This window comes from Monomorium pharaonis, chromosome 5 (genome assembly GCF_013373865.1).
Source record: "Monomorium pharaonis isolate MP-MQ-018 chromosome 5, ASM1337386v2, whole genome shotgun sequence".
Taxonomy (NCBI): domain Eukaryota; kingdom Metazoa; phylum Arthropoda; class Insecta; order Hymenoptera; family Formicidae; genus Monomorium; species Monomorium pharaonis.
Genome location: NC_050471.1, coordinates 18170612 through 18197436, shown reverse-complemented (window position 1 = coordinate 18197436; position 26825 = coordinate 18170612). Strand labels below are relative to the sequence as shown.

The window sequence follows — 26825 nt, the reverse complement described above, 5'->3', positions numbered from 1 at the left end:
ATTTTTTAAATTTTTCTGAGAAACGTTTCAATTCTTATAAAAAATCTGACAAAAAGTGGTCATTGTTTGCTATTCCTGAGGATGTCCTGAGGAAATCCTATGGTATCCTCAGAACATCCGATGGACTGTCCTCAGGATGTTCGATGGACTGTCCTCAGGATGTCCTGAGGACTAAAAAGTGGCGCTCGTTTGCTATTCCTCAGGATGTCCTGAGGACGTCCCGGGATAAAATCAGGACGTCCTCAGGATATCCACGAAGTCCGTCCTGGACGTCCTGAGGACGTCCGTGTGCTATCTGGGATAGTCCTGTACTTTACAAATTATAACCTTGCAACTTTTGTTTTTGACCGGGAGTTGCTTTGAGGGGCATAACTCTGAAACTACTGGACCCACAGCGGGGAGATTTTGCAGGGATCAACTCGATACTTTGGGCTATATCATATAAAAAATTCAGATTTTTTGCTCAATTTTTACGAACGTGGCGGTACTTCAAACTTTTGTTCCTTTAATTTTGTCCTGTAGTTTATAAATAAATCCTTAATAATGGTAATACGTAGTCTGCTATAGATAGCTTGAAGATCCATTATAGTCTACACATAAGACTAAGCCATTGTCTACAATAAGATTTTAAGCTTTAAACCGTAAGAAATTAACCAAACATATCGATTATTGGTCAATTCCTTACGACTTTAAGCTTAAATTTCATTGTAAACGTTGGTAAAGCAGAAAGGAATAGCAATGAGTGTGATAAAGAGAAATAACATCACCAGTGACGTCATGACCAATCAGCGTTATGTATCCGGATGAGACAACCGGAGGTACGTTTCAAATGAAAATTTTTTACCTAGATGAGAATGTCCATGGGTAATGTGACGTCACATGGACGTTTTTATTCTGGGCCCCGATTCTCACTCGCAATTTTGCGTATATGTAACTTACGAGTGGTTGAAATGCGCATACGTTCATTATCCAGTCACCGATACGTTTTCTTTAAGACAATATGCGAACGTTCGTATTTAGATGCATACACATATCTTTAGTGCGAATATAATATATGGCAACACTGGATTATTTACTGCCTGCGTTAAAAACATCTCTGCGTTAGTAAACATTGATATCTTGTAGAAATCGAAAAGACATCTTATTCAAGATATCTTCAAGACATTTCTAAAAGATATCTAAAAGATATCTAAAAAGATTTTGTCTAAGATATTTTTATAGAATTTCTAAAAGATATCTAAAAGACATCTAAAAGACATCTTAAAAGATGTCTTAAAAATTTTCAAATTAGACATGTCAAAGATATCTAAATGAAAGATCTATACAAGATATCTTAACCTCTTCCTGGCCAGAAGCCTTATATTAGGCTTATAATTAAATTTACCGAAAACACTGTATATTCATTTAGCTAAAATTACTTTTTTTAACATAATATATGCATTTATTTCGAAATAATTTGATATGTTACTTTAATGACACTTTATATACTGTCTCATACTTCATAAAGTGCTACATAATCATATTTTTATATACATATTTTTCAACATTTTTTATTGCAAATGACGCTTTTTAACAATAAATAGTAATATAAAGTTCAAATACAACAAAAAAAATCACTTTTTTCGAACTAAAAGCCTAATAATATTAGGCATTAGAATGATGTTATCTTCTTCGTAGTTTATTTCACTGACAAGGACAAAAATGTTTTAGTATTAAAATTAAAAAAGTCGGCCAAAAAAGGGTTGATCTTCTAGAGGTTAAAGATGTACGTCTTTTATACATATACCTTGTAGACCAATTCTAGAATTACTTTAAGATATCTATAAACGTCTTTATATATTTATTACTCAACATTAAAAAAAAAACATTTTAAATCATAATTTAGTTAGTTCATGTAGCGGTGAAACATCCGCCACAATACAATGTGCACACGCGTGCAGCATCCGCAGTCGTGATGTAGTTCGCGGAATCGCCGCTATAGGCGACGACGCGATGCTGCCTTTCTCGTGATGAAATTTACATTCTGAGAGCTATATAAGAAGATCACTTACGGTGATGAATTAACTTATGATAGCAATCGTAGTAAGCCCTCTTAAAGCCTACGTAATAAATTTTTTGTATCCTGATGGAGAGAATTCCACAGGTCTTCGCACCTCTTCTCGGAGAAAGCTCTCTGAGCCTCCGCATAAATGTATAAACCTTTATAAATGTCTAAAAAGAATTCTAGAAAAGGTCTCCAAGACGTATAAAAGACATCTTTAAGATGTCTCATATAGATTTTTTGGATTTCTAAAAGACATCTTTTAGATATCTTTAAAATATCTTTTAGATTTCTTCAAGATGTCTTTTAGACATCGCCAGATATCTAAAAGATATCTCAAACTGTTGCATAAGACATCTTTTAGATCGCGAAAAGATATCTTTTCGTAAAAAATGCGAGATATCGCAAGAAATCGCAAGATGTCTTTTAGATTTCTAAAAGACATCTTTTTGTCTATATGGGATGGTCACATTTGGTTACATTTTGGCTATATAAGAAGTTATATTTAAGAGCTGTTTTTCGAATATTTGTGACTATTTGTATAATTGGCAAAAATGGATATTAAAAAACGTAGTGCAAATGTAACAGAAGAACAAAAGACTCTATTACTATAATTTATGGAAAAAAATTCACGATTGATATCCGGTAAATTTTTTGCCGATTTTACGTATAAAGCCGGGTTTACAATGAGTCGCTAGTCGGTAATCTGTAGTCTTAAGTCACAATCTTAAGTCGGTTCGAGGTTGGAAAGGCTATCGGTGAGTCTGAATCGGTGAATCGGTAAAGTTGGCCAACAGCCAACTTCTAAGGGTGCTTTTTCACGTTAACGCTTGACGCTCATTTTCAGCGTCAAAAGACATCACGTAACTAAAAATAAAGATACCCATTCGTTATTTTTAGTCACGTGGTGTCCTTTGATGCTGAAAATGAGCGTCAAGCGTCAGCGTGAAAAGGCACCTTTAGACTACAGACACCGAATTTCGTACGACTGGCCAACCATATGCTTTGCCAGTATCGGCTCATTGCCAGTATTGCTCTTTGCAAAGCGACTCATTGTGGATGTGAAAAATTATAGAATCACCGACTTAAGTTAAGTCTTATGACTTCCGACTACCGACTACCGACTACTGACTCATTGTAGACCCGGCTTAAAGATGCAACTATTTTGTGGGGAAAAACTCGCACATATCTTAAATAGTTGTAATGGTGTAACCACAATGATTGGAAATCCTGGCGAAAGGTAAGTGTACGCTAGCATACAAAGAAAAATGAAATAATTTTTTTACTTTTGTAGTAAAGAAATTATTCGTGATTAGGTTAAAATAACGTTGGCTGCAGTCGACTTAGTGTTACAAATGTTTTGAAGCAATTTTTTCTCCTTTTATCTTTATTTTTTCTTTTTCTTTTTTTTTTTTTAAATGGGCCACAATCTATTGTAATTTATTTCTTATTAATTTAATTTATAATGCTAATGTTTTAGTGCTGGCAAGATTTACGGTCACGCAGCAAATTAAAGCAAAGCAAAATAAATGCAGAACGGAGGAAAACTGGTGGAGGAAGTGAATCTCAAATAAAATTAAGTCAAACAGAAGAAGCAACATTGAATTTAATTTCTCCAGTATGTATCGATGGACACATGGAGGTACAAGAAAGTGTAGTAGAAATACAACCAGAGACTGAGGTAAAATTTTAGATAAACTTTATAATTTAGTTTTTTCTTATGTAGTATAATGTCTATAATGTTTGAACTATAATCTCTTTAAAGAAAGTTGTTTAGAGAAAGAAACTTCTTATTCTTTTACATAAATCTTTTTTATTTTTATTTACTTTGTTTTTTGTTATTACATAATAGTATATATTTTGTAACCGTGAATCGTGCTTTCAAATTACCAGCGCGGATAGCCGCGGGATTCATGGTCCGGGCGGTGGACTCAATGAGTAAAGAGACGAGTGTTATGTTCGGTTAATAATGTAATTTATTATACTAGTGAGAATGTCCTATATGCTACTATAATACAATGCCCTATTCTAATATATACAGATGTTGCCGCGAGGTGCGGGCGCGTACGGCGCTCTAATTGGCCGTGGTGGCGCACGGGTAGTGTATCAGGGCCATGGCACACGATAAAACTTAAGCAGTAAACAGTAAGCAGTAAGCAGTTGAACCAATCACAGCCGAGAACTTAAGCAGCCATTTTGAAACTTAAAATTTAAGAACGTAAGGTGAAAAATTCCATAAGGATGAAATTCTTAGGGCCACCGCACAAACTCTTCCATAACGCGTTACGTTACGTTAAGTACTCCATACGAACCTAAGTTGTACTTAAAATTTAACTTAAATCAACGCACAAAGAAATCCTTAACGTAAGAACTTAAGAACTTACGTTAAAAGTTTCTTTGTGCGTTGATGTAAGTTTAATTTTAAGTACAAACTTAGGTTTATGGAGCACTTAACGTAACGTAACGTGTTACGAAAAAGCTTGTGCGGTGGCCCTTACGTGTTATCTTACGTTTTATCTTACGATTGCTTACGGTCAGCCAATAACAGACAAGCTGTCAAGTTCAAAGTAACAGAGAATAGTGAATTATTAGTAAAAATAATTGTATTACAAAATGGGTCACGAATACTTTACGAGCAATTCAGAATGTTTAATAGAAGATTCAGAAAACCAAAATACTTCAGTGGAGACAAGTCTGAAAGAAAACGATGAAATCTTAATTAACGCAGTAAGAAATTATCCTCATTTATATAATTCGTCTTTGAAAGAATACAAAGATACACAATTAAAAGAAAATTCATGGATTGAAATAGCCTTACTCATGAACATGTCAGATAAAATTTAATGAATAACAATCATCACAATATTGATATAACCTAATCTAACCTATACTTGGATTACGTTCCAAAACGTTCTTTCCAAGGAAAATTTTACTAAAAAGCTATAGTTTTTGTAATGTAAACCTATATATAGTTGTTATATTGAGTGAGTCCCAGATGCGCACAGTAATAAACGGACACAGCAAGCTGAGTGAAACGGACACAGTAACAAACGGACACAGTAATAAACGGTCACAGTAACAAACGGACACAGTGCGAAACGGACACAGTAACAAACGGACACAGACCAAATGCGCACAGAGCGAAACGAACACAGTGCGAAACGGACACAGACCAAATGCGCACACTGCACATGCGCACAGACCAAATGCATACACGGAAAGTCGCAAACCCATGTGATGCAGTGAATGCTTTGCACGCACACACACACACACGGGGGGGTGCAAGGGGGGCCTTTTGCCCCCCTCCCGCACTCACCCCGTCCAAGTCGCTAACCTATGTAGACTTTACTCTGCTTGCAATGTACATGGATTGCATTCGGTCCGTGCGCACGTGCAGTGTGCGCATGTGCAGTGTGCGCATCTGCAGTGTGCGCATTTGGTCCGTGTGCATTTGGTCCGTGCGCATTTGGTCTGTGTCCGTTTGTTACTGTGTCCGTTTCGCACTGTGTCCGTTTCGTTCTGTGCGCATTTGGTCTGTGTCCGTTTGTTACTGTGTCCGTTTATTATTGTGTCCGTTTGGTCTGTGTCCGTTTGTTACTGTGTCCGTTTCACTCAGCCTGTTGTGTCCGTTTATTACTGTGCGCATCTGGGACGCTCCCGTTATATTTTAATAAAATTTTCTCCCGAGAAGGACGATGTGGAATATAACCTTAGATTGTATAATAATTATTTTAGATTGTATAATCTTTTTTGTGAACTTGTATAGTTGTATGGCATAAAGCTAAAGTAACATCTGATTGTAATTGTCAAAAGAATTTATTAAAAGTAAAATATTCAATAAATAATTGTAATACAAATGACTATATATATGACATGGTTAATTATATATATATATATATATATATATATATATATATATATAAGTATTTTATATATATACATATATGTATAAGTATTATATATATATATAATATTTAGATGTTTAAAAAAACTTTAGCTCCATATACTGTAGACCTATAAGTTCACTGGGAGGGTTAAATATATAGAAATGAAACAAAGGTTAATTAAAATTTTATGCGATATTACAGTTGCAAATTGTCAGAATCGGTGGTTACGATTACGTGAGCGCTTTTCAAAAGAACTACAAGGTTACAAGAAGTAGACAGCCGCAGTGGTAGTGGAGCTAGTCATCGCTCTCAATTTCATTTATATAGCAATATGTTGTTTTTAAAAAATCATATCAAACGAAGGAAGTAAGTTTGTATAGATTATATTTCGATTATATTATTTTATTATTATATTAAATTTTCTGTAGTGGGGATTGATTATGAATCTTTCCTTATGGCTAAAACGTGAAAAGTGAGAAAATTTCGTTAACGTGACGATTTCATTTGTTAAATTATCGAATTTATGTAAAACTTAAAAGAAAATGATTTATATTAGCATATATTAAAACATATCTATTGTATTACATAAAAAATTATATAAAAAGTATATTATAATATAAAAATTAATTTTATTTTTTAGATCATTTACCAATGTTAATGTGCCTATAAAAAGAATTGCAACTGTATCTACTGTCTCTTCAAATAATTTTTCTTCTGCAAGAAACAGCCCTTCATTGGACAATACTAATTACGATACAGATGATACCATGTCAGAGTCAAATAGATCATCATCTTCTATATCTTGGCATAAGAATTCAATGGAAACAACAAATTTTTCTTGCATTTTGCAAGAAGTTGACAGGAGTCAGTTACAACAACGTCAGATTGATCACACAAATTCCAACAGTTTCAAGCTGAACAAGAGCAAACAAGAAACCATACTTGCATTTCACAAGTGAACAATACATGTGACAAAATGCAACAAAATATGCATGGCATTTTACAAGAAAACGATATGAATGTAAATTACGTAGAAAGGTCAAATATAACGCCACCTCCTCGATATGAATCTCGCAACTCGTTACGAGTTCCGAAAAATCAAACGATTCTGTTCCATCGCCTGTAATTTCGCCAAATAATTTCGCGAAAAAAATAGCGGTAAAATAAAAAATAGAAATAGTACATATTTGGAATCTTCACATCTTCAGTTTTAAGTGATTCTCTCAAAAATCGCATTTCAAATCAACCTTTATATCCTAGAAAACAACATTTTTACAATTTAAATACATTAACGTCAAAAAAAAGTTTTGGCATGTTGGTTGCAACGGAATTGGAACGAATTCCTGAACCAGAGAGAAGTAAAAGAAAACATGTAATAACAGAAATTTTATGGAAGCCTATTGAATAATATTTTAATATATTTCTATCCTAATATATCTCTAATAACTTTATCTTACTACATATATTTTTCAATTATATCAATTGTTTTTAATATTTCACGTTTTTTATATTAAACATGAAACACATACATATTATAAATGTGATATTATTAATAATGACGTTGTAAAGAATAATGAGATATAAAGATAAAAATGAGAAATTATAATTTTTATTTCAAATTACAATGACAGTTTATAATGGCACATTATAATGATATACCAATACTTTATATTTAGAAATCAGTATTATTGAAACCTCTACGAATATAATCGTCCTGCCATGGAACTGAACCAGCTGGGGTCAATAAATATTCTGCTATCGCATTTCGTTGTTTATATGCATCATTCATTGCTCTATGAGCAGTGGTTTGTCTGATGTGTTCTAAACAATTGGAACGTTCATTCCTCCACATTCCAGGAATAATATTTCCATCTGCTTGTTCAATATCAATAAAATTGGGAGGACAATACATTCTATTTTCAATTGGCCGTAAATCATTTTTTGTTTTTAAGTAGTTGTGGAGACATATTGTAGCCATTATTATTTTATCAACACTTTTTGGATGCATAAGAATGGGTTTTCTGAAAACTCGCCATCGAGATGCAAGGATGCCAAAAGTATTTTCTATAAGCCTTCTCGCTCGTGACAATCTGTAATTAAATATTGCCTTTTTTTTCTCCAACTGACGACCAGAATATGGTCTCATCATATGTTTTGATAATGGGAATGCTTCATCACCAATGAAAAAGCAAGGTGTGGCTATATTACTTGCAGGTAAATTGGCTTCTCCTCGTGGTAAATTTAAAATGCTATTTTGTACAGCGTTTCCAAATTCGGATCTTGCAAATATTCCTGCATCATTGTTGCTGCCATATGCTCCACAATCTACTAACGTGAACTTATAATTATGGTCACAAGCTGCTAATAATACTATACTGTATGTTTTTTTATAATTATAATATAGACTGCCAGAGTTCGGTGGCGCTTGTATTTGAACATGTTTACCATCCACTGCTCCACAACAATTTGGAAAATTCCAGTCTGTCCAAAATCCCTGACATATTTAAATCCATTCTTGTTCAGTTGGATATAGTGGTGCTAATAGGTTTATAATGATATCACAAATTTCCTTAATTATATTCCTTGCTGTTGATTCACCAATTCGATAAGCAAGTGCAATTGACAAAACTTGATCTCCAGTGGCAAGATATCTAGATAAATAAAAATCAAAGTTAATTGCGTCTTCTTAATATGTATAAAAGTTAGTAATGTACATATGTATGTGTGCGTGTATGTGTGTGAATGTGTGTATATGTATGTGTGTAAATCTATATATATATGTACCTTAAAGTTATAGCAAGACGTTCAGGCACTAATGCTCGATAATTTCTTTTTATTAAAAATGGTTTTATTATTTCCAAAAGTTCATCAAAAATAGACAAACTCATTCTTGTATATCTAAAAAACATATCAGGATCGTCTTTCAATTCTTGGAATAATTGATAAAAATCTCCTTGATTAGGTCTTCTTATATTAATTGGACGCACCCAATAATTTCTATTTGTCCAACGAAAAGATTGTCGTTTTTTAATTATATACATATGCCCATATATGTATATGCCCATAATTAATACGAATAATGTATATATTAATAATTCTTCTTTATTATCCATTTTCTGTAAAACAAATTTATATACTGTTAAAAAAAATTGCTACTCTTGCAAATCTCAATTCAGATGTTATACATATACAGTGGCGTGCAAAAGTTTCCGGCCAGTAACATTTTGTACTCTAATTTATTCTAAAAAAAGACTAACGATTTTTAATTATTATGAGATATGATTATGAGATATAGGAAACAAAATAATATTGTAAAACAATATTATTTATGTTTGTAAATACATTTATTATTATAATTGTTATATTTGCATGTGCAAAAGTTTCCGACCACATAATATATTTGACATAGTAGGACTTCAAAAATTTATTTACGAATAGAGTATAGCGTTGAATATTTACATTTAGTTCATAGAAGGTCGTGGAAGCATAAACATGGCTCGGCATATGCAAATTCAAATTCGTGAAAGAATAATAAAATTTTCAAAAGAAGGAAAATCTTCTCGTGAGATTGCTTCATTATTATCGATAGGTAAATCAACCGTGAATGATATTATTGTAAAATACAGTTGTGGGTATGGTTTAAAAGATCGTCCGCGTAGTGAAAGACCAAGAAAGACATCTAAAAAGGTAGATCGTATCATTAAACGCAAATCAACTGCGGATGTTAAGAAAACTGCTGCCGAAATTGCACGCGAGCTAAAGGATGAAAACTTAGCTAATGTTAGTCGTAGTACTGTGACACGAAGACTACATGATGTGGGACTTTTTGGCCATATAGGTATTAAAAAACCATTAATCAGTAAAAAGAATAAGAAGGGCCGATTACAATTTGCCAAAGATCATCTAAATTGGACAGTCGAAGATTGGAAAAAAGTAGCTTTCTAAGACGAATCTGAATTTAATCTTTTTGGAAGCGATGGTAGACAACATATACGACGTCCTGTTGGTACCAGAAATGACGTTCGGTATCAAATTCCTACTGTGAAGCACGGTGGAGGAAGTGTGATGGTTTGGGGAATTTTTTCTGCACAAGGAGTTGGTCCATTGGTCGAGATCAATGGAAATATGAACGCTGCTATTTACAAAGACATTTTAGAAAAAAATTTATTAACATATGCTAAAGAAACAATACCGCAGAATTGGATATTTCAGCAGGATAATGATCCCAAACACACATCCAAGTTATTAAAACAGTGGTTTTCCTCTTCAAATGTGAGAGTTTTAAATTGGCTATCTCAATCACCGGACTTGAACCCCATAGAACATTTATGGGAAACGTTAGACCGTCAAGTTCGAAAGCATACATATTCAAATAAAGCCGCATTATTCAAATCGTTGAAGGAAGAATGAGCTAAAATTTCACCTGTTTGTATTAATCGATTAATTGAGTCGATGCCACATCGTTGTGCGGCTGTTATCGCTGCAAATGGTATGGCTACAAAATATTAATACTAAAATATAATTTAAGTGTATTACAGAACATGTAGACTAATAATTTTTCTCGTAATACAAAGTGGCCGGAAACTTTTGCACATCCAAAAATAACAATTATAATAATAAATATATTTACAAACATAAATAATATTGTTTTACTATATTATTTTGTTTCCTATATCTCATACTCACATCTCATAATAATTAAAAATCATTAATCTTTTTTTAAAATAAATTAGAGTACAAAATGTCACTGGCCGGAAACTTTTGCACGCCACTGTATAATTTATCGATTTGCTATTATAATTATTTTATTAATAAGTTTAAATTATACATTATTTATTTTTATTATCTTTACATTTATATTATTATCTTTACATATCTACTAAATTATATATTATATATATTAATACATATTAATTATAATATTTATATATATACACACACAGAACTATTAAAACATTTATTTATTTAATATGCCCTTGATCAATGATCAATTTTCACTTACATTTTCATATGTATTCTCATATATTTATTGTAAATTAAACAATTTTAGGTTAAGTAGCATATATTCCGGAGTGTTTTCATACGCAACGCACTGTGTTTGATTGGTTAACGTAGCATCTTAAGTTTTTCGTGTGTCATGGCTCTACTGCTTACGGACAAAGGGCCACCGCACAAACTCTTCCATAACGCGTTACGTTACGTTAAGTACTCCATACAAACTTAAGTTGTACTTAAAATTTAACTTAAATCAACGCACAAAGAAATCCTTAACGTAAGAACTTAAGAACTTACGTTAAAAGTTTCTTTGTGCGTTGATGTAAGTTTAATTTTAAGTACAAACTTAGGTTTATGGAGCACTTAACGTAACGTAACGTGTTACGAAAAAGCTTGTGCGGTGGCCCTTACGTGTTATCTTACGTTTTATCTTACGATTGCTTACGGTCAGCCAATAACAGACAAGCTGTCAAGTTCAAAGTAACAGAGAATAGTGAATTATTAGTAAAAATAATTGTATTACAAAATGGGTCACGAATACTTTACGAGCAATTCAGAATGTTTAATAGAAGATTCAGAAAACCAAAATACTTCAGTGGAGACAAGTCTGAAAGAAAACGATGAAATCTTAATTAACGCAGTAAGAAATTATCCTCATTTATATAATTCGTCTTTGAAAGAATACAAAGATACACAATTAAAAGAAAATTCATGGATTGAAATAGCCTTACTCATGAACATGTCAGATAAAATTTAATGAATAACAATCATCACAATATTGATATAACCTAATCTAACCTATACTTGGATTACGTTCCAAAACGTTCTTTCCAAGGAAAATTTTACTAAAAAGCTATAGTTTTTGTAATGTAAACCTATATATAGTTGTTATATTGAGTGAGTCCCAGATGCGCACAGTAATAAACGGACACAGCAAGCTGAGTGAAACGGACACAGTAACAAACGGACACAGTAATAAACGGTCACAGTAACAAACGGACACAGTGCGAAACGGACACAGTAACAAACGGACACAGACCAAATGCGCACAGAGCGAAACGAACACAGTGCGAAACGGACACAGACCAAATGCGCACACTGCACATGCGCACAGACCAAATGCATACACGGAAAGTCGCAAACCCATGTGATGCAGTGAATGCTTTGCACGCACACACACACACACGGGGGGGTGCAAGGGGGGCCTTTTGCCCCCCTCCCGCACTCACCCCGTCCAAGTCGCTAACCTATGTAGACTTTACTCTGCTTGCAATGTACATGGATTGCATTCGGTCCGTGCGCACGTGCAGTGTGCGCATGTGCAGTGTGCGCATCTGCAGTGTGCGCATTTGGTCCGTGTGCATTTGGTCCGTGCGCATTTGGTCTGTGTCCGTTTGTTACTGTGTCCGTTTCGCACTGTGTCCGTTTCGTTCTGTGCGCATTTGGTCTGTGTCCGTTTGTTACTGTGTCCGTTTATTATTGTGTCCGTTTGGTCTGTGTCCGTTTGTTACTGTGTCCGTTTCACTCAGCCTGTTGTGTCCGTTTATTACTGTGCGCATCTGGGACGCTCCCGTTATATTTTAATAAAATTTTCTCCCGAGAAGGACGATGTGGAATATAACCTTAGATTGTATAATAATTATTTTAGATTGTATAATCTTTTTTGTGAACTTGTATAGTTGTATGGCATAAAGCTAAAGTAACATCTGATTGTAATTGTCAAAAGAATTTATTAAAAGTAAAATATTCAATAAATAATTGTAATACAAATGACTATATATATGACATGGTTAATTATATATATATATATATATATATATATATATATATATATAAGTATTTTATATATATACATATATGTATAAGTATTATATATATATATAATATTTAGATGTTTAAAAAAACTTTAGCTCCATATACTGTAGACCTATAAGTTCACTGGGAGGGTTAAATATATAGAAATGAAACAAAGGTTAATTAAAATTTTATGCGATATTACAGTTGCACATTGTCAGAATCGGTGGTTACGATTACGTGAGCGCTTTTCAAAAGAACTACAAGGTTACAAGAAGTAGACAGCCGCAGTGGTAGTGGAGCTAGTCATCGCTCTCAATTTCATTTATATAGCAATATGTTGTTTTTAAAAAATCATATCAAACGAAGGAAGTAAGTTTGTATAGATTATATTTCGATTATATTATTTTATTATTATATTAAATTTTCTGTAGTGGGGATTGATTATGAATCTTTCCTTATGGCTAAAACGTGAAAAGTGAGAAAATTTCGTTAACGTGACGATTTCATTTGTTAAATTATCGAATTTATGTAAAACTTAAAAGAAAATGATTTATATTAGCATATATTAAAACATATCTATTGTATTACATAAAAAATTATATAAAAAGTATATTATAATATAAAAATTAATTTTATTTTTTAGATCATTTACCAATGTTAATGTGCCTATAAAAAGAATTGCAACTGTATCTACTGTCTCTTCAAATAATTTTTCTTCTGCAAGAAACAGCCCTTCATTGGACAATACTAATTACGATACAGATGATACCATGTCAGAGTCAAATAGATCATCATCTTCTATATCTTGGCATAAGAATTCAATGGAAACAACAAATTTTTCTTGCATTTTGCAAGAAGTTGACAGGAGTCAGTTACAACAACGTCAGATTGATCACACAAATTCCAACAGTTTCAAGCTGAACAAGAGCAAACAAGAAACCATACTTGCATTTCACAAGTGAACAATACATGTGACAAAATGCAACAAAATATGCATGGCATTTTACAAGAAAACGATATGAATGTAAATTACGTAGAAAGGTCAAATATAACGCCACCTCCTCGATATGAATCTCGCAACTCGTTACGAGTTCCGAAAAATCAAACGATTCTGTTCCATCGCCTGTAATTTCGCCAAATAATTTCGCGAAAAAAATAGCGGTAAAATAAAAAATAGAAATAGTACATATTTGGAATCTTCACATCTTCAGTTTTAAGTGATTCTCTCAAAAATCGCATTTCAAATCAACCTTTATATCCTAGAAAACAACATTTTTACAATTTAAATACATTAACGTCAAAAAAAAGTTTTGGCATGTTGGTTGCAACGGAATTGGAACGAATTCCTGAACCAGAGAGAAGTAAAAGAAAACATGTAATAACAGAAATTTTATGGAAGCCTATTGAATAATATTTTAATATATTTCTATCCTAATATATCTCTAATAACTTTATCTTACTACATATATTTTTCAATTATATCAATTGTTTTTAATATTTCACGTTTTTTATATTAAACATGAAACACATACATATTATAAATGTGATATTATTAATAATGACGTTGTAAAGAATAATGAGATATAAAGATAAAAATGAGAAATTATAATTTTTATTTCAAATTACAATGACAGTTTATAATGGCACATTATAATGATATACCAATACTTTATATTTAGAAATCAGTATTATTGAAACCTCTACGAATATAATCGTCCTGCCATGGAACTGAACCAGCTGGGGTCAATAAATATTCTGCTATCGCATTTCGTTGTTTATATGCATCATTCATTGCTCTATGAGCAGTGGTTTGTCTGATGTGTTCTAAACAATTGGAACGTTCATTCCTCCACATTCCAGGAATAATATTTCCATCTGCTTGTTCAATATCAATAAAATTGGGAGGACAATACATTCTATTTTCAATTGGCCGTAAATCATTTTTTGTTTTTAAGTAGTTGTGGAGACATATTGTAGCCATTATTATTTTATCAACACTTTTTGGATGCATAAGAATGGGTTTTCTGAAAACTCGCCATCGAGATGCAAGGATGCCAAAAGTATTTTCTATAAGCCTTCTCGCTCGTGACAATCTGTAATTAAATATTGCCTTTTTTTTCTCCAACTGACGACCAGAATATGGTCTCATCATATGTTTTGATAATGGGAATGCTTCATCACCAATGAAAAAGCAAGGTGTGGCTATATTACTTGCAGGTAAATTGGCTTCTCCTCGTGGTAAATTTAAAATGCTATTTTGTACAGCGTTTCCAAATTCGGATCTTGCAAATATTCCTGCATCATTGTTGCTGCCATATGCTCCACAATCTACTAACGTGAACTTATAATTATGGTCACAAGCTGCTAATAATACTATACTGTATGTTTTTTTATAATTATAATATAGACTGCCAGAGTTCGGTGGCGCTTGTATTTGAACATGTTTACCATCCACTGCTCCACAACAATTTGGAAAATTCCAGTCTGTCCAAAATCCCTGACATATTTAAATCCATTCTTGTTCAGTTGGATATAGTGGTGCTAATAGGTTTATAATGATATCACAAATTTCCTTAATTATATTCCTTGCTGTTGATTCACCAATTCGATAAGCAAGTGCAATTGACAAAACTTGATCTCCAGTGGCAAGATATCTAGATAAATAAAAATCAAAGTTAATTGCGTCTTCTTAATATGTATAAAAGTTAGTAATGTACATATGTATGTGTGCGTGTATGTGTGTGAATGTGTGTATATGTATGTGTGTAAATCTATATATATATGTACCTTAAAGTTATAGCAAGACGTTCAGGCACTAATGCTCGATAATTTCTTTTTATTAAAAATGGTTTTATTATTTCCAAAAGTTCATCAAAAATAGACAAACTCATTCTTGTATATCTAAAAAACATATCAGGATCGTCTTTCAATTCTTGGAATAATTGATAAAAATCTCCTTGATTAGGTCTTCTTATATTAATTGGACGCACCCAATAATTTCTATTTGTCCAACGAAAAGATTGTCGTTTTTTAATTATATACATATGCCCATATATGTATATGCCCATAATTAATACGAATAATGTATATATTAATAATTCTTCTTTATTATCCATTTTCTGTAAAACAAATTTATATACTGTTAAAAAAAATTGCTACTCTTGCAAATCTCAATTCAGATGTTATACATATACAGTGGCGTGCAAAAGTTTCCGGCCAGTAACATTTTGTACTCTAATTTATTCTAAAAAAAGACTAACGATTTTTAATTATTATGAGATATGATTATGAGATATAGGAAACAAAATAATATTGTAAAACAATATTATTTATGTTTGTAAATACATTTATTATTATAATTGTTATATTTGCATGTGCAAAAGTTTCCGACCACATAATATATTTGACATAGTAGGACTTCAAAAATTTATTTACGAATAGAGTATAGCGTTGAATATTTACATTTAGTTCATAGAAGGTCGTGGAAGCATAAACATGGCTCGGCATATGCAAATTCAAATTCGTGAAAGAATAATAAAATTTTCAAAAGAAGGAAAATCTTCTCGTGAGATTGCTTCATTATTATCGATAGGTAAATCAACCGTGAATGATATTATTGTAAAATACAGTTGTGGGTATGGTTTAAAAGATCGTCCGCGTAGTGAAAGACCAAGAAAGACATCTAAAAAGGTAGATCGTATCATTAAACGCAAATCAACTGCGGATGTTAAGAAAACTGCTGCCGAAATTGCACGCGAGCTAAAGGATGAAAACTTAGCTAATGTTAGTCGTAGTACTGTGACACGAAGACTACATGATGTGGGACTTTTTGGCCATATAGGTATTAAAAAACCATTAATCAGTAAAAAGAATAAGAAGGGCCGATTACAATTTGCCAAAGATCATCTAAATTGGACAGTCGAAGATTGGAAAAAAGTAGCTTTCTAAGACGAATCTGAATTTAATCTTTTTGGAAGCGATGGTAGACAACATATACGACGTCCTGTTGGTACCAGAAATGACGTTCGGTATCAAATTCCTACTGTGAAGCACGGTGGAGGAAGTGTGATGGTTTGGGGAATTTTTTCTGCACAAGGAGTTGGTCCATTGGTCGAGATCAATGGAAATATGAACGCTGCTATTTACAAAGACATTTTAGAAAAAAATTTATTAACATATGCTAAAGAAACAATACCGCAGAATTGGATATTTCAGCAGGATAATGATCCCAAACACACATCCAAGTTATTAAAACAGTGGTTTTCCTCTTCAAATGTGAGAGTTTTAAATTGGCTATCTCAATCACCGGACTTGAACCCCATAGAACATTTATGGGAAACGTTAGACCGTCAAGTTCGAAAGCATACATATTCAAATAAAGCCGCATTATTCAAATCGTTGAAGGAAGAATGAGCTAAAATTTCACCTGTTTGTATTAATCGATTAATTGAGTCGATGCCACATCGTTGTGCGGCTGTTATCGCTGCAAATGGTATGGCTACAAAATATTAATACTAAAATATAATTTAAGTGTATTACAGAACATGTAGACTAATAATTTTTCTCGTAATACAAAGTGGCCGGAAACTTTTGCACATCCAAAAATAACAATTATAATAATAAATATATTTACAAACATAAATAATATTGTTTTACTATATTATTTTGTTTCCTATATCTCATACTCACATCTCATAATAATTAAAAATCATTAATCTTTTTTTAAAATAAATTAGAGTACAAAATGTCACTGGCCGGAAACTTTTGCACGCCACTGTATAATTTATCGATTTGCTATTATAATTATTTTATTAATAAGTTTAAATTATACATTATTTATTTTTATTATCTTTACATTTATATTATTATCTTTACATATCTACTAAATTATATATTATATATATTAATACATATTAATTATAATATTTATATATATACACACACAGAACTATTAAAACATTTATTTATTTAATATGCCCTTGATCAATGATCAATTTTCACTTACATTTTCATATGTATTCTCATATATTTATTGTAAATTAAACAATTTTAGGTTAAGTAGCATATATTCCGGAGTGTTTTCATACGCAACGCACTGTGTTTGATTGGTTAACGTAGCATCTTAAGTTTTTCGTGTGTCATGGCTCTACTGCTTACGGACAAAGGGCCACCGCACAAACTCTTCCATAACGCGTTACGTTACGTTAAGTACTCCATACAAACTTAAGTTGTACTTAAAATTTAACTTAAATCAACGCACAAAGAAATCCTTAACGTAAGAACTTAAGAACTTACGTTAAAAGTTTCTTTGTGCGTTGATGTAAGTTTAATTTTAAGTACGAACTTAGATTTATGGAGCACTTAACGTAACGTAACGTGTTACGAAAAAGCTTGTGCGGTGGCCCTAAGTCTAAGTTCTTAAGTTTTTTCGTGTGCCATCCGCTTCAGAGCCACCGCACAAGCTTTTTCGTAACACGTTACGTTACGTTAAGTGCTCCATAAATCTAAGTTCGTACTTAAAATTAAACTTACATCAACGCACAAAGAAACTTTTAACGTAAGTTTTTAAGTTCTTACGTTAAGGATTTCTTTGTGCGTTGATTTAAGTTAAATTTTAAGTACAACTTAAGTTCATATGGAGTACTTAATGTAACGTAACGCGTTACGGAAGAGTTTGTGCTGTGGCCCTCAGTCGGTCGACGCTGTGATTGGCGGTCGCGGCCGGTCTCGGAAATCGTGGCGCTCGTGGCAGTACAGTTGCTGCGGTGCGGTGCGAGGCGGCGCTCGTGTCGATGGCGGCGGTGCCGAGATTGGTCCTTCGCTTCAGTCGCGACGGCGCGGTACGGTGCGTCGCTGTTACTGGCTGCGTCGAGCGATCTCGGCGTCGCGATTGGTTACGGCGGTGCGCGGCTGCGCGGTGCTCGCAATACGGTAGACGGCGGAGTAGGGATGGGCGATGTTAAAAAATACATCGATGTTTAAAACATCGATTAAAGAAAAAAACATTGAAACGACATCGATTATATACGAAAAAAAAAATCGATTTATCGATTAATCGTTAAAATTTTTAAGAAAAACACATAAATTAGTTAACATTAATAATGATTATGTATTAAAAAAATAAAATAACAAAAATAACATAAATAATGTAGCAAAAATAAACAAAGGTTAGCAAATTTATTATATTTTGTAATTTTATTAATCAAAACCTTATAATTGTCTATTTTTATCATTTTCTTTTCATAGTCAGTTAACAAGCTTGAAAAATGTATTGTGTGACAAATGTGTATTAATTAGTCTTATGAGAAATTCACACTTACATTTAATATTTTACAAATGATATCCAATATTTAATAAAATATTTAATGTAATCTTACGATGTTTTTAGATTATTTGAAATAAATATGGAATTAATAAAAATTTAAGAATTAAAGAACAGATGCAATGTTTTAACAAGACATGTATTTTATACAGTATTTAATTAATGAAACAACAAATACATTAGAAATAATATATTTAAAATTATTTAATAGAACTATGTCATCGACAAAATATATTACTGAGATAAAAAAATTAAGATTATGTTTATTTTAATATTCAGTCTTTGATAATAAGCGACCTAAGAAATAATAACGGTATTAATATTTACGAGCTAATCTATATTTTGCTCAGTGTTTAAACAAACTTATGTATTATTTTAATCTTAAAACAATATAACACATATAATACGTTTAGCATAAATTGCACACAAGTTAAAAACTTATATTCTTAATATTAATTGCAAATGAGTTAAAAACTTATTCTTAAATCTTATGAATAACAAATTTTTACTCAATTAATGGAATTAGTTTTCCCCTCCAGTGGAAAATTTTATTATACTTTTATTCCAACGCCCAATCTTCGTCAGTAAGCGAACTGAGAAATAATAACATATTTAAATGTTCGCCGGTTAATCTACTTCGGTCATCATTTTTTATATCACCAGCTTGAGAGAAGATTCTTTCTGATGGAACTGAAGTACCCAATGTACTAATGTATCTCACTGCTTCATGATATAAAGATGGAAAAATATGATTCATGGATTTCCAATATTCAAATGGATCTTCTTTTCGATCAATAATGGGTTGCTTTAAATATTGTTTCACTTCATTTAATTCTTCTGTACAGTTATTATTTTTGGCTACTAAATTGTCGTGAAAATCCCATAAATTACTGTATTGCCTAACAGTCATTTCAGTATTTAACTCTCTATCTATTTGTGGATCCTTCAATGTTCTATATTTTTTTAAATCCGATTCAATATGCTGTACTGCAGTTGCAGCGGCTAAAGATTTTTCAAAGTGTAATTTTTTAAAACGAGGATCCAGTATGGTTGCAATGCTCATTATTTTATTATTTTCAAAATTTTTACATCGATTGTTGATTGCCGATTGTAATTTTTCTTTAAATGTAATTCCAATTTGTGTATCAGGTTTGTTAAAATAAATTGTAACATTCATACAACGCACTAGAGGGATAATAATACTACACGTTGGATATGCTTCTCCACTAATTTCTGTGATAGCACGTTCAATTGGTCTCATAATAGATATCATTTCTTTTAATGTTTTGATTTCGTCATGTCTTAACATATCCAAAGGTTTCTCACATTTTAGTATCACAGGGTAAACGTACTTTTCTAACTCAAGAAATCTGTCTAACATATATAGTGTAGAATTCCAACGCGTTGGAACGTCTCGTATGAATCTTAATACAGTTCCTTCTGTTTTTCCATCACGAAGCTGTAAGTTTTTTAGTTCATCTGATGCAACAATGCTTTTCCTTACAGTGGTGACAATCTTTTTTACTTTATGAATAATTTCTTGAGCATCAGACATGCTGGTTAATGCGTCCGGTACAAGATGCGACAAAATATGCGCAAAACAAGCTAAATGTTTATACTTTCCCACTGTTTTTTCTATCGCCAGTTTTATGTTTGCTGCACTGTCTGTGATAATCGCTGTAATTTTTGAACAATTTAATTTAAATTCTTTGATAATTGTATTTAAAGATTTTGCGAGATATTCAGCAGTATGATTTTTGTATAAAGGGAAAACACCAATACAGCCACTCTTCATTTTTAATTCATCTGTTAGATAGTGAATAGTCACACCAAGGTAACTTTGATTAGTAATGTCAGTCCAATTATCACAAGTAAGACTGTAACAAATAGCTCCGTCGATTTTAGCTATAAAATTATTTTTTAATGTCTTATATCGATCTTCAAGCAGTCTAGTTACTGTCCTCCTGCTTGGAACTTTATACAGAGGCACAATTGTTTTCATTAATTTTTTAAAACCTTTATTTTCGACTGCTGATAGTGGCATTTTATCAACTGCAAGCATGTATAAAATAGTATTTGTGATTCTATCAGATTTACAACCACTATCTAGAACAATAAAACAGAATTTTTAATTCTGAAATTTACAATAAAATGTGTAAATATATTTTAAGTAATAATTTAAGACATACCCATGAAAGACATTTCTCGGTCAAATGCATCTTTAATTTTTGTTTCTTTTGTCTACAAAATGTTTTAATTATGATGAAATTGATTATTTATTCTTTAATTGCCGTTTTAATTTATTACCTTATTATAGATTTTCTTTTCTTTAGTTTTGTCAAGTATATTAGTATCTGATTGAACACTATTAGTGTCATTTTTTCTATGATTAGCAGACCATAATATTTCATGTTTTCTAGTTAAATGTTGCTTCATGTTTGAGGTATTCCCACAATGTTTAATACTTTTATTGCACAAGATACAACGAGCAGTTAAATTCTTTAAATCTTTTTCAAAATATTTCCAAACAAGACTTACTTGTTTTAATCTGTAAATTAACAAAAAAATAAAAAAAAACAATTTTTATATAAAAAATAATTGAAGACATACCGTTTCGTTTCTTCTTTATTAAGTATTTTTGATTGATTATTAGTTGTTTTCTTAGATTGAATATCCACAGTGTGAAGCGCCGGGCGGAGCGCGTGTCTCGGCGGAATCAGCTGTTTACCGGTATCAGCTGTTCGCGCGGTCGGTGATCATCCCGCGAGGATGATCTTCGCGGTGCCAGTTATCCCCTCACTCCGGGGTCCCCAGCGGTGGTGCGGGACCACTCACCTCGTGGCCGGGACGAGGAACGTGCTGGTGTGTCGTCGCTCACTTCGCGACTCGGGAGACACTCAATGCGTGTCGACGGGAATTCGAGGTTAGGTTCGCACTCAATCCGTGCTCTAGGAGGCCAGGCTCAATCCACCCGGAGATACGATCAGTTCAGTCCGCTGATCGAGAAGATCTGTCTTTTCTCGATCAGTGGAGGATTTTTATACCCTCCACAGGGTGACGAGAGGGGCAGAAAAGTAAGGAGCAGGGTGCCTACACGAGGTAGAGCGTAACGGCCTCATATGTTTTTACCGGCTTATCCCGGTCGCGGATAACGGCTCGTTACAATTTTACTTGTAAACTTATTTTAATTTTTATTTTTAGATAGATTTTGAATTGAAGAGCAAAATGTTGGAGTAATATTTGATGAACATGATACAAATTTTGATACAAAAAACACAGAGACTGAAGACAACGAAAATATTAACAATTCTGTATACAATAAAAACAGTAATGAGAGTCGTTCAATTACACCAATAGCAAAAAAAGAAAAAGAAAGTCGCATGACGAAGTTTAACAATAGTCACCAAATTTAATAACTATAGCACAAAAAACATATAAAATGCAAAATTCTTATTACGAAAATAAGTTGATGTTAAAAAAAAAAACAAAAATTAGAACTTCAAGAAAGATTAGTTAGTGCAGCTGAAAAGTGCAATTCTTCATAATATTCACAAGTAGCATGGTAAACATATTATTTTCGGTTTTATGTTTTTATTTTTTTTAAATTAATATTATAGTTACTTCCAAAAATTTTATTACACTATTAAGTGTTTCGTTCAAAATAATATATATTGTACTAAATATTATGTCCAAAGTAAGTGATAAGTGTTAAGTCCAAAGTTCCACCTCCGCGTCCAATCGGGAAATACTACTGTGTCCAATCGCTTATGTGCGCAATCAGGACAGTCCCTTTGTCTAATGTACCTTTCTTCTGGACTATTTTCTTCTGCATTAGCGACTGGAGTTAATAACTAAGGACGTAAAGGATAACCCGAGTCACCTAGAAACATCTCTAGACATTTTCTATCCCGCAGTCAATCGCTACGTTCGACAATGTCAAATGTGTATAATCTCAGTCTTACAAAGATATATAAATAATTTGTTCGCGTTTAAAATTTTCAAAAATTTTACATTTAAAATAAGATAATATTTAAAATAAGATGTGTATTTTCGAGCATTAAAGAAAGAAAAACAAAGATGCTGAGTACAAAAGTGCAAACAACACATAGATACACACATATATACATAGATACTATACACACACATATACACACACATAGATACTAATGTATTTACCCAAAAGAAAAAATGTCATATTTGGCCATATTCGTTTCCATTCCCACTTTCAAATTAGAATTATTCTATATATAACTGTCATGTGTGCTTCCAGGATATCTAGCATTTATATTTGTTTAGTAAACAAGCACGCAAATGATGACAGAATCAATTAAAGATGGATTGAAATTTTAATGATTTCAAAGAAATATTGGCAGAATATAATATAATCAATGACAATTTCGATAGAGACGGACTATCGTAACAAATACATAACGAAACACATATATAAGATTACACAAAAATAAGAAATTATTTAAGTTAGTAGTTTACAATTATTAACACAATAAATTAAACGGTTAGTCGCATTAATGAACATGCATTTCACATAGTGAGCTTTATGCGATAAAATTATAATGATAAGATTAATACAAATGAATAAGTATTATTATTGCATAACAAACATAATTAAAATTATGGAACAATACAAAGAATTAGATTTTTACATAAACAACTTTTAATAAGAATGTGAATATTCTTTGTTGGACTTAAAGTCGCGATAGAATAAAATTGATATTACATAAACAGTATTTACAGAGAAATTGATGCATGTGCAAAGAAAGTTATATAGAAACTTTTGAATAATAACTGTTTAACATTTATGTAAAATGTCTCTCATCAATTGAATGAATCAGAAAGAAATACGTCTGATAGTAACGACGGCAAGAGAACGTATCTGAATAGTTGCTGGATAGAACAGCTGAATGGAAACTTCTGAGTTGAGTTCTGTCCTGTCGGTTAGCCGTCGTGCTAGTTCCGATGCAGGATGAAATCGCTCTCAAGAACTCAACTGAAATCACTCTATAGAGTGTACTTGGCACTTGATCTCTTTCTCTCTCTCAGCAGGCCGTAGAATCTGAGATCGAATATGTCCCTCTCTCTCACTCTCTCTCTCTCGGCAGGCCGTAGTATCTGGGATCGAGTATGTCTCTCTCTCTCTCTCTCACTCTTTCGGCTCGCCGTGGTGACTGCAGGAATTGAATACCAAACTCTGTCTTTCTGCAAACCGTAGGGTCTGCAGGAACTGAATATGCAGTGTACTAGGCAGATGAAATGTCTCTGCTTAGATGTGCAACAGATTTGCACGAGATACGTGGCACAAGAGCCTTTTACAATACGTTCTCAATGAGCGTCTTACTCCAACGCTTGTCTCAGAGAGAATGAATGAAATCTGATTGTCTGTGTGTATCGTCGTCAAGAGGATTGGGTCAAACAACGAAAGATCAGACGTGAGTCGCGACGAGGAGTCGGTCAATGTCCTCGGTATTCATCATGTACGAATGTACACAACTACATGGAAATTATTTTATGCATATGCATGTCTTTAAATTCCTGAACAATATTTAATATCCGTAAACGTCAATCACATACTTAAATTAAAAAATTGTAATAATATTAATAAAAAATTAAATCGACACAATTGTGCCGGACTTAATAACGTAGAACTACATCAATTGTTACTATTAACAAAGTTGCAATGCATTTATGCTTTCAATGCATTTATGCTTTTAAGATTCTTTTTTCCAATTTCCTTCCTAGGAAAGACGTAATTTTCGTCAAAAGAAACAAAATTATACTTACTAATTGTACATTTATCGAATGATAGCCTTTTCTGTTAACGTACAAGTGTTCAGGATTTACAGCATCACGAACTTGTGGTGGATAAATAGCCACGTGTGTGCAATCTATTGTTATGAGTGACATACTGATAACTATAAAAAGGTGTCAGTAGCACGATGATGTAAGTCGGTCAGCTGCAGCAGTCAACGAGGTTTCGCGCAATCCGCTCGACAATTAACGCAATGCTCCTTAGACAGCACTTGTTGTCTAAGCAATAATTTGGAATACTGACCGATTTACGCCCTCACGCAATCCTTCCCTTCTTTCGATCCAACTACCGAATTATCGGATATATAAACCGGCGAAAGAAGGTGAGGAACGGGTCAATCCAAAGTAGACAAACTAAGACTACACACGACACTCTGCTTTGCGGGGTCGTGTATCGCCGAGATAACTTATTGTAAATACACAACCACGACGCTCTGCTTTGCGGGGTCGTGGACAACGAGTTCATAGACGCGACACTCTGCCTTGCGGGGTCGCGATCTACTCACTGTAACGAATACAAAAATAAAAGTGTTCAATACAAATAACGGTGTAAGTGACGAAATACCTTCCTCGCGAGATCTCTGGCAGCGATCCCTAATCGTACTTACAACAAAGGGTACAACACTATGCATCCAATTACTTCTGAAAATGCATGTTTTTCGTGAAATCTGAAAATATAACATTACAATAATTTCGAATAATAATGCAGGTTAAATATAATATCATCGAGAAATTAAATTCACTAACTGTTTTAAATGCTTTAGCTCATTTAAAGTTCTAGGAAACTTTATCCATCGGTTCATTACATTGGCCTCATTTAATGCAGTCACAGCTTCTTTAATACATCTAAATATTGATGGTTGACTTATGGCAAGATATAAATTCTGTCCTACACTTGTTTGGTAACTATCATGTGCGAAAAAATGTAATGCTGCCAATACCTAACCAAAATTAACAATATAAAAAATATACGTATATATGCTAATAATAATTATATTATTGTACAATATATTGATATGTAATAAATTATGAAATACATAACTTATATACTATACATGTGTATATAAGTTTTGTATTTTTGTATGTATACAAGATTTCTCTCTCTCTCCTGTCTTTACTTACTTGTTTTATATCTAACTAGATTTTCGCTGCTTTTGTTTCATATATGATGTTATTTCCCTTATTAAATTACGCACTAATGGTTTTGATAAACGAAACAATTTCATAAATTTTTCATTACTCATATTAAATGCGTCAGCTGCTATATGTCTTATGCGATTTCTTCGTATGACGACATATACCTTCTTCGGCCTCTTGTGCTATTATAATATTATTTATAATATTCATTTTTATTTTGTATCTATTTTCTATTGTACTAAGCACAAGCATTCGTAAACGTGCTCGCAATGAGGATGCAAATGGATAAAACCACTCTTAGCATTGCATACGAAAATTTGCGCATACGTTTCAATGCGAGTACTTATATGACGTTAGAGAATAGGTTTTCCAAAACAAGCGTTCGTAACTCTGAGTTTGCGCATACGTTTCCCTTACGAGTAAGTTAAAGAATCGGGGCCCTGAACGAGTAGAGGTGTAATATGATTCATACGGTGCGAGTGGCTGAATTTTTCTGTTACGACACAAAGTAATACATTGTATTAATATAATGGCATTAATTACAATTGTTCAGATTATGAATTGGTTCTAACCGTTGATAATACTTTGATCCAAGATGACAAAGGAAACGTATTACTTCAAAATAAAAAAGGTATGTTTTGTATTGTAGATTAGTTTTTTATTTAGTGTTCGCGAGCGATCGAGTCCCGTTGTTTGGGGGATCACTGCACTTAACTGCTCGTTCGCGAGCTACCTCGTTGCACGCCAAAGGTCCGTGGGGAGAACGATGAAGGAAAGCTCCACTAACGGAGCGGACGAAAAGATGATTGAAAGCAAGTCCTTG

The 26825-nt window shown here is 32.7% G+C and overlaps 4 protein-coding genes and 1 pseudogene across 6 annotated transcripts; 1 reads left to right on the top strand and 4 right to left on the bottom strand.

Annotated features, from left to right (window-relative positions):
* Nucleotides 1–246: 246 nt before the first annotated feature.
* LOC114254334 lies at nt 247–14486 on the top strand. Of its 3 annotated transcripts, none has more exons than XM_036287054.1 (4): nt 247–818; nt 3522–3722; nt 12925–13089; nt 13364–14486. In XM_036287054.1, the coding sequence occupies exons 1-3, from the start codon at nt 804–806 to the stop codon at nt 13012–13014; spliced, it is 306 nt and encodes a 101-aa protein (XP_036142947.1). In that variant the 5' UTR covers nt 247–803; the 3' UTR covers nt 13015–13089; nt 13364–14486. The 3 variants fall into 3 exon arrangements, with proteins under 3 accessions (XP_036142947.1, XP_036142946.1, XP_036142948.1); XM_036287053.1 differs by lacking the exons at nt 12925–13089; nt 13364–14486 and adding exons at nt 6130–6294; nt 6569–7691; XM_036287055.1 differs by lacking the exons at nt 12925–13089; nt 13364–14486 and adding an exon at nt 4083–4415 and having other exon boundaries at nt 248–818.
* LOC118645779 (protein ALP1-like) lies at nt 14311–15223 on the bottom strand (the record flags this gene model as incomplete). Its single annotated transcript, XM_036287486.1, has 1 exon — nt 14311–15223. A coding segment is annotated over one exon (828 nt), but the record flags the coding sequence as incomplete, so codon positions are not given.
* On the bottom strand, nt 15193–16083 carry LOC118645621. Its single transcript, XM_036287052.1, has 2 exons — nt 15508–16083; nt 15193–15374 (listed from the first exon to the last, which is right to left on the bottom strand). Exons 1-2 carry the CDS (start codon nt 15834–15836, stop codon nt 15227–15229), a joined length of 477 nt encoding a protein of 158 aa, XP_036142945.1. The 5' UTR covers nt 15837–16083; the 3' UTR covers nt 15193–15226.
* Nucleotides 16084–19573: 3490 nt separating this feature from the next.
* Nucleotides 19574–21316, bottom strand: LOC118645620 (zinc finger BED domain-containing protein 4-like). The gene is made up of 2 exons (XM_036287051.1): nt 21232–21316; nt 19574–21148 (listed from the first exon to the last, which is right to left on the bottom strand). The coding sequence occupies exons 1-2, from the start codon at nt 21242–21244 to the stop codon at nt 19602–19604; spliced, it is 1560 nt and encodes a 519-aa protein (XP_036142944.1). The 5' UTR covers nt 21245–21316; the 3' UTR covers nt 19574–19601.
* A 138-nt stretch (nt 21317–21454) lies between these two features.
* On the bottom strand, nt 21455–26280 carry LOC118645622 (annotated as a pseudogene).
* Between the last annotated feature and the right edge of the window lie 545 nt (nt 26281–26825).

Excerpts from the sequence above, each read along its gene's own strand:
- LOC114254334 (XM_036287054.1), top strand. Across the intron at positions 3,723-12,924 it reads AAATACAACCAGAGACTGAG|TTGCACATTGTCAGAATCGG; the intron begins GTAAAATTTTAG and ends GCGATATTACAG.
- LOC118645621 (XM_036287052.1), bottom strand. The coding sequence starts at position 15,836 with ATGGATAATAAAGAAGAATTATTAATATATACATTATTCGTATTAATT. Across the intron at positions 15,375-15,507 it reads CGTCTTGCTATAACTTTAAG|ATATCTTGCCACTGGAGATC; the intron begins GTACATATATAT and ends TTATTTATCTAG.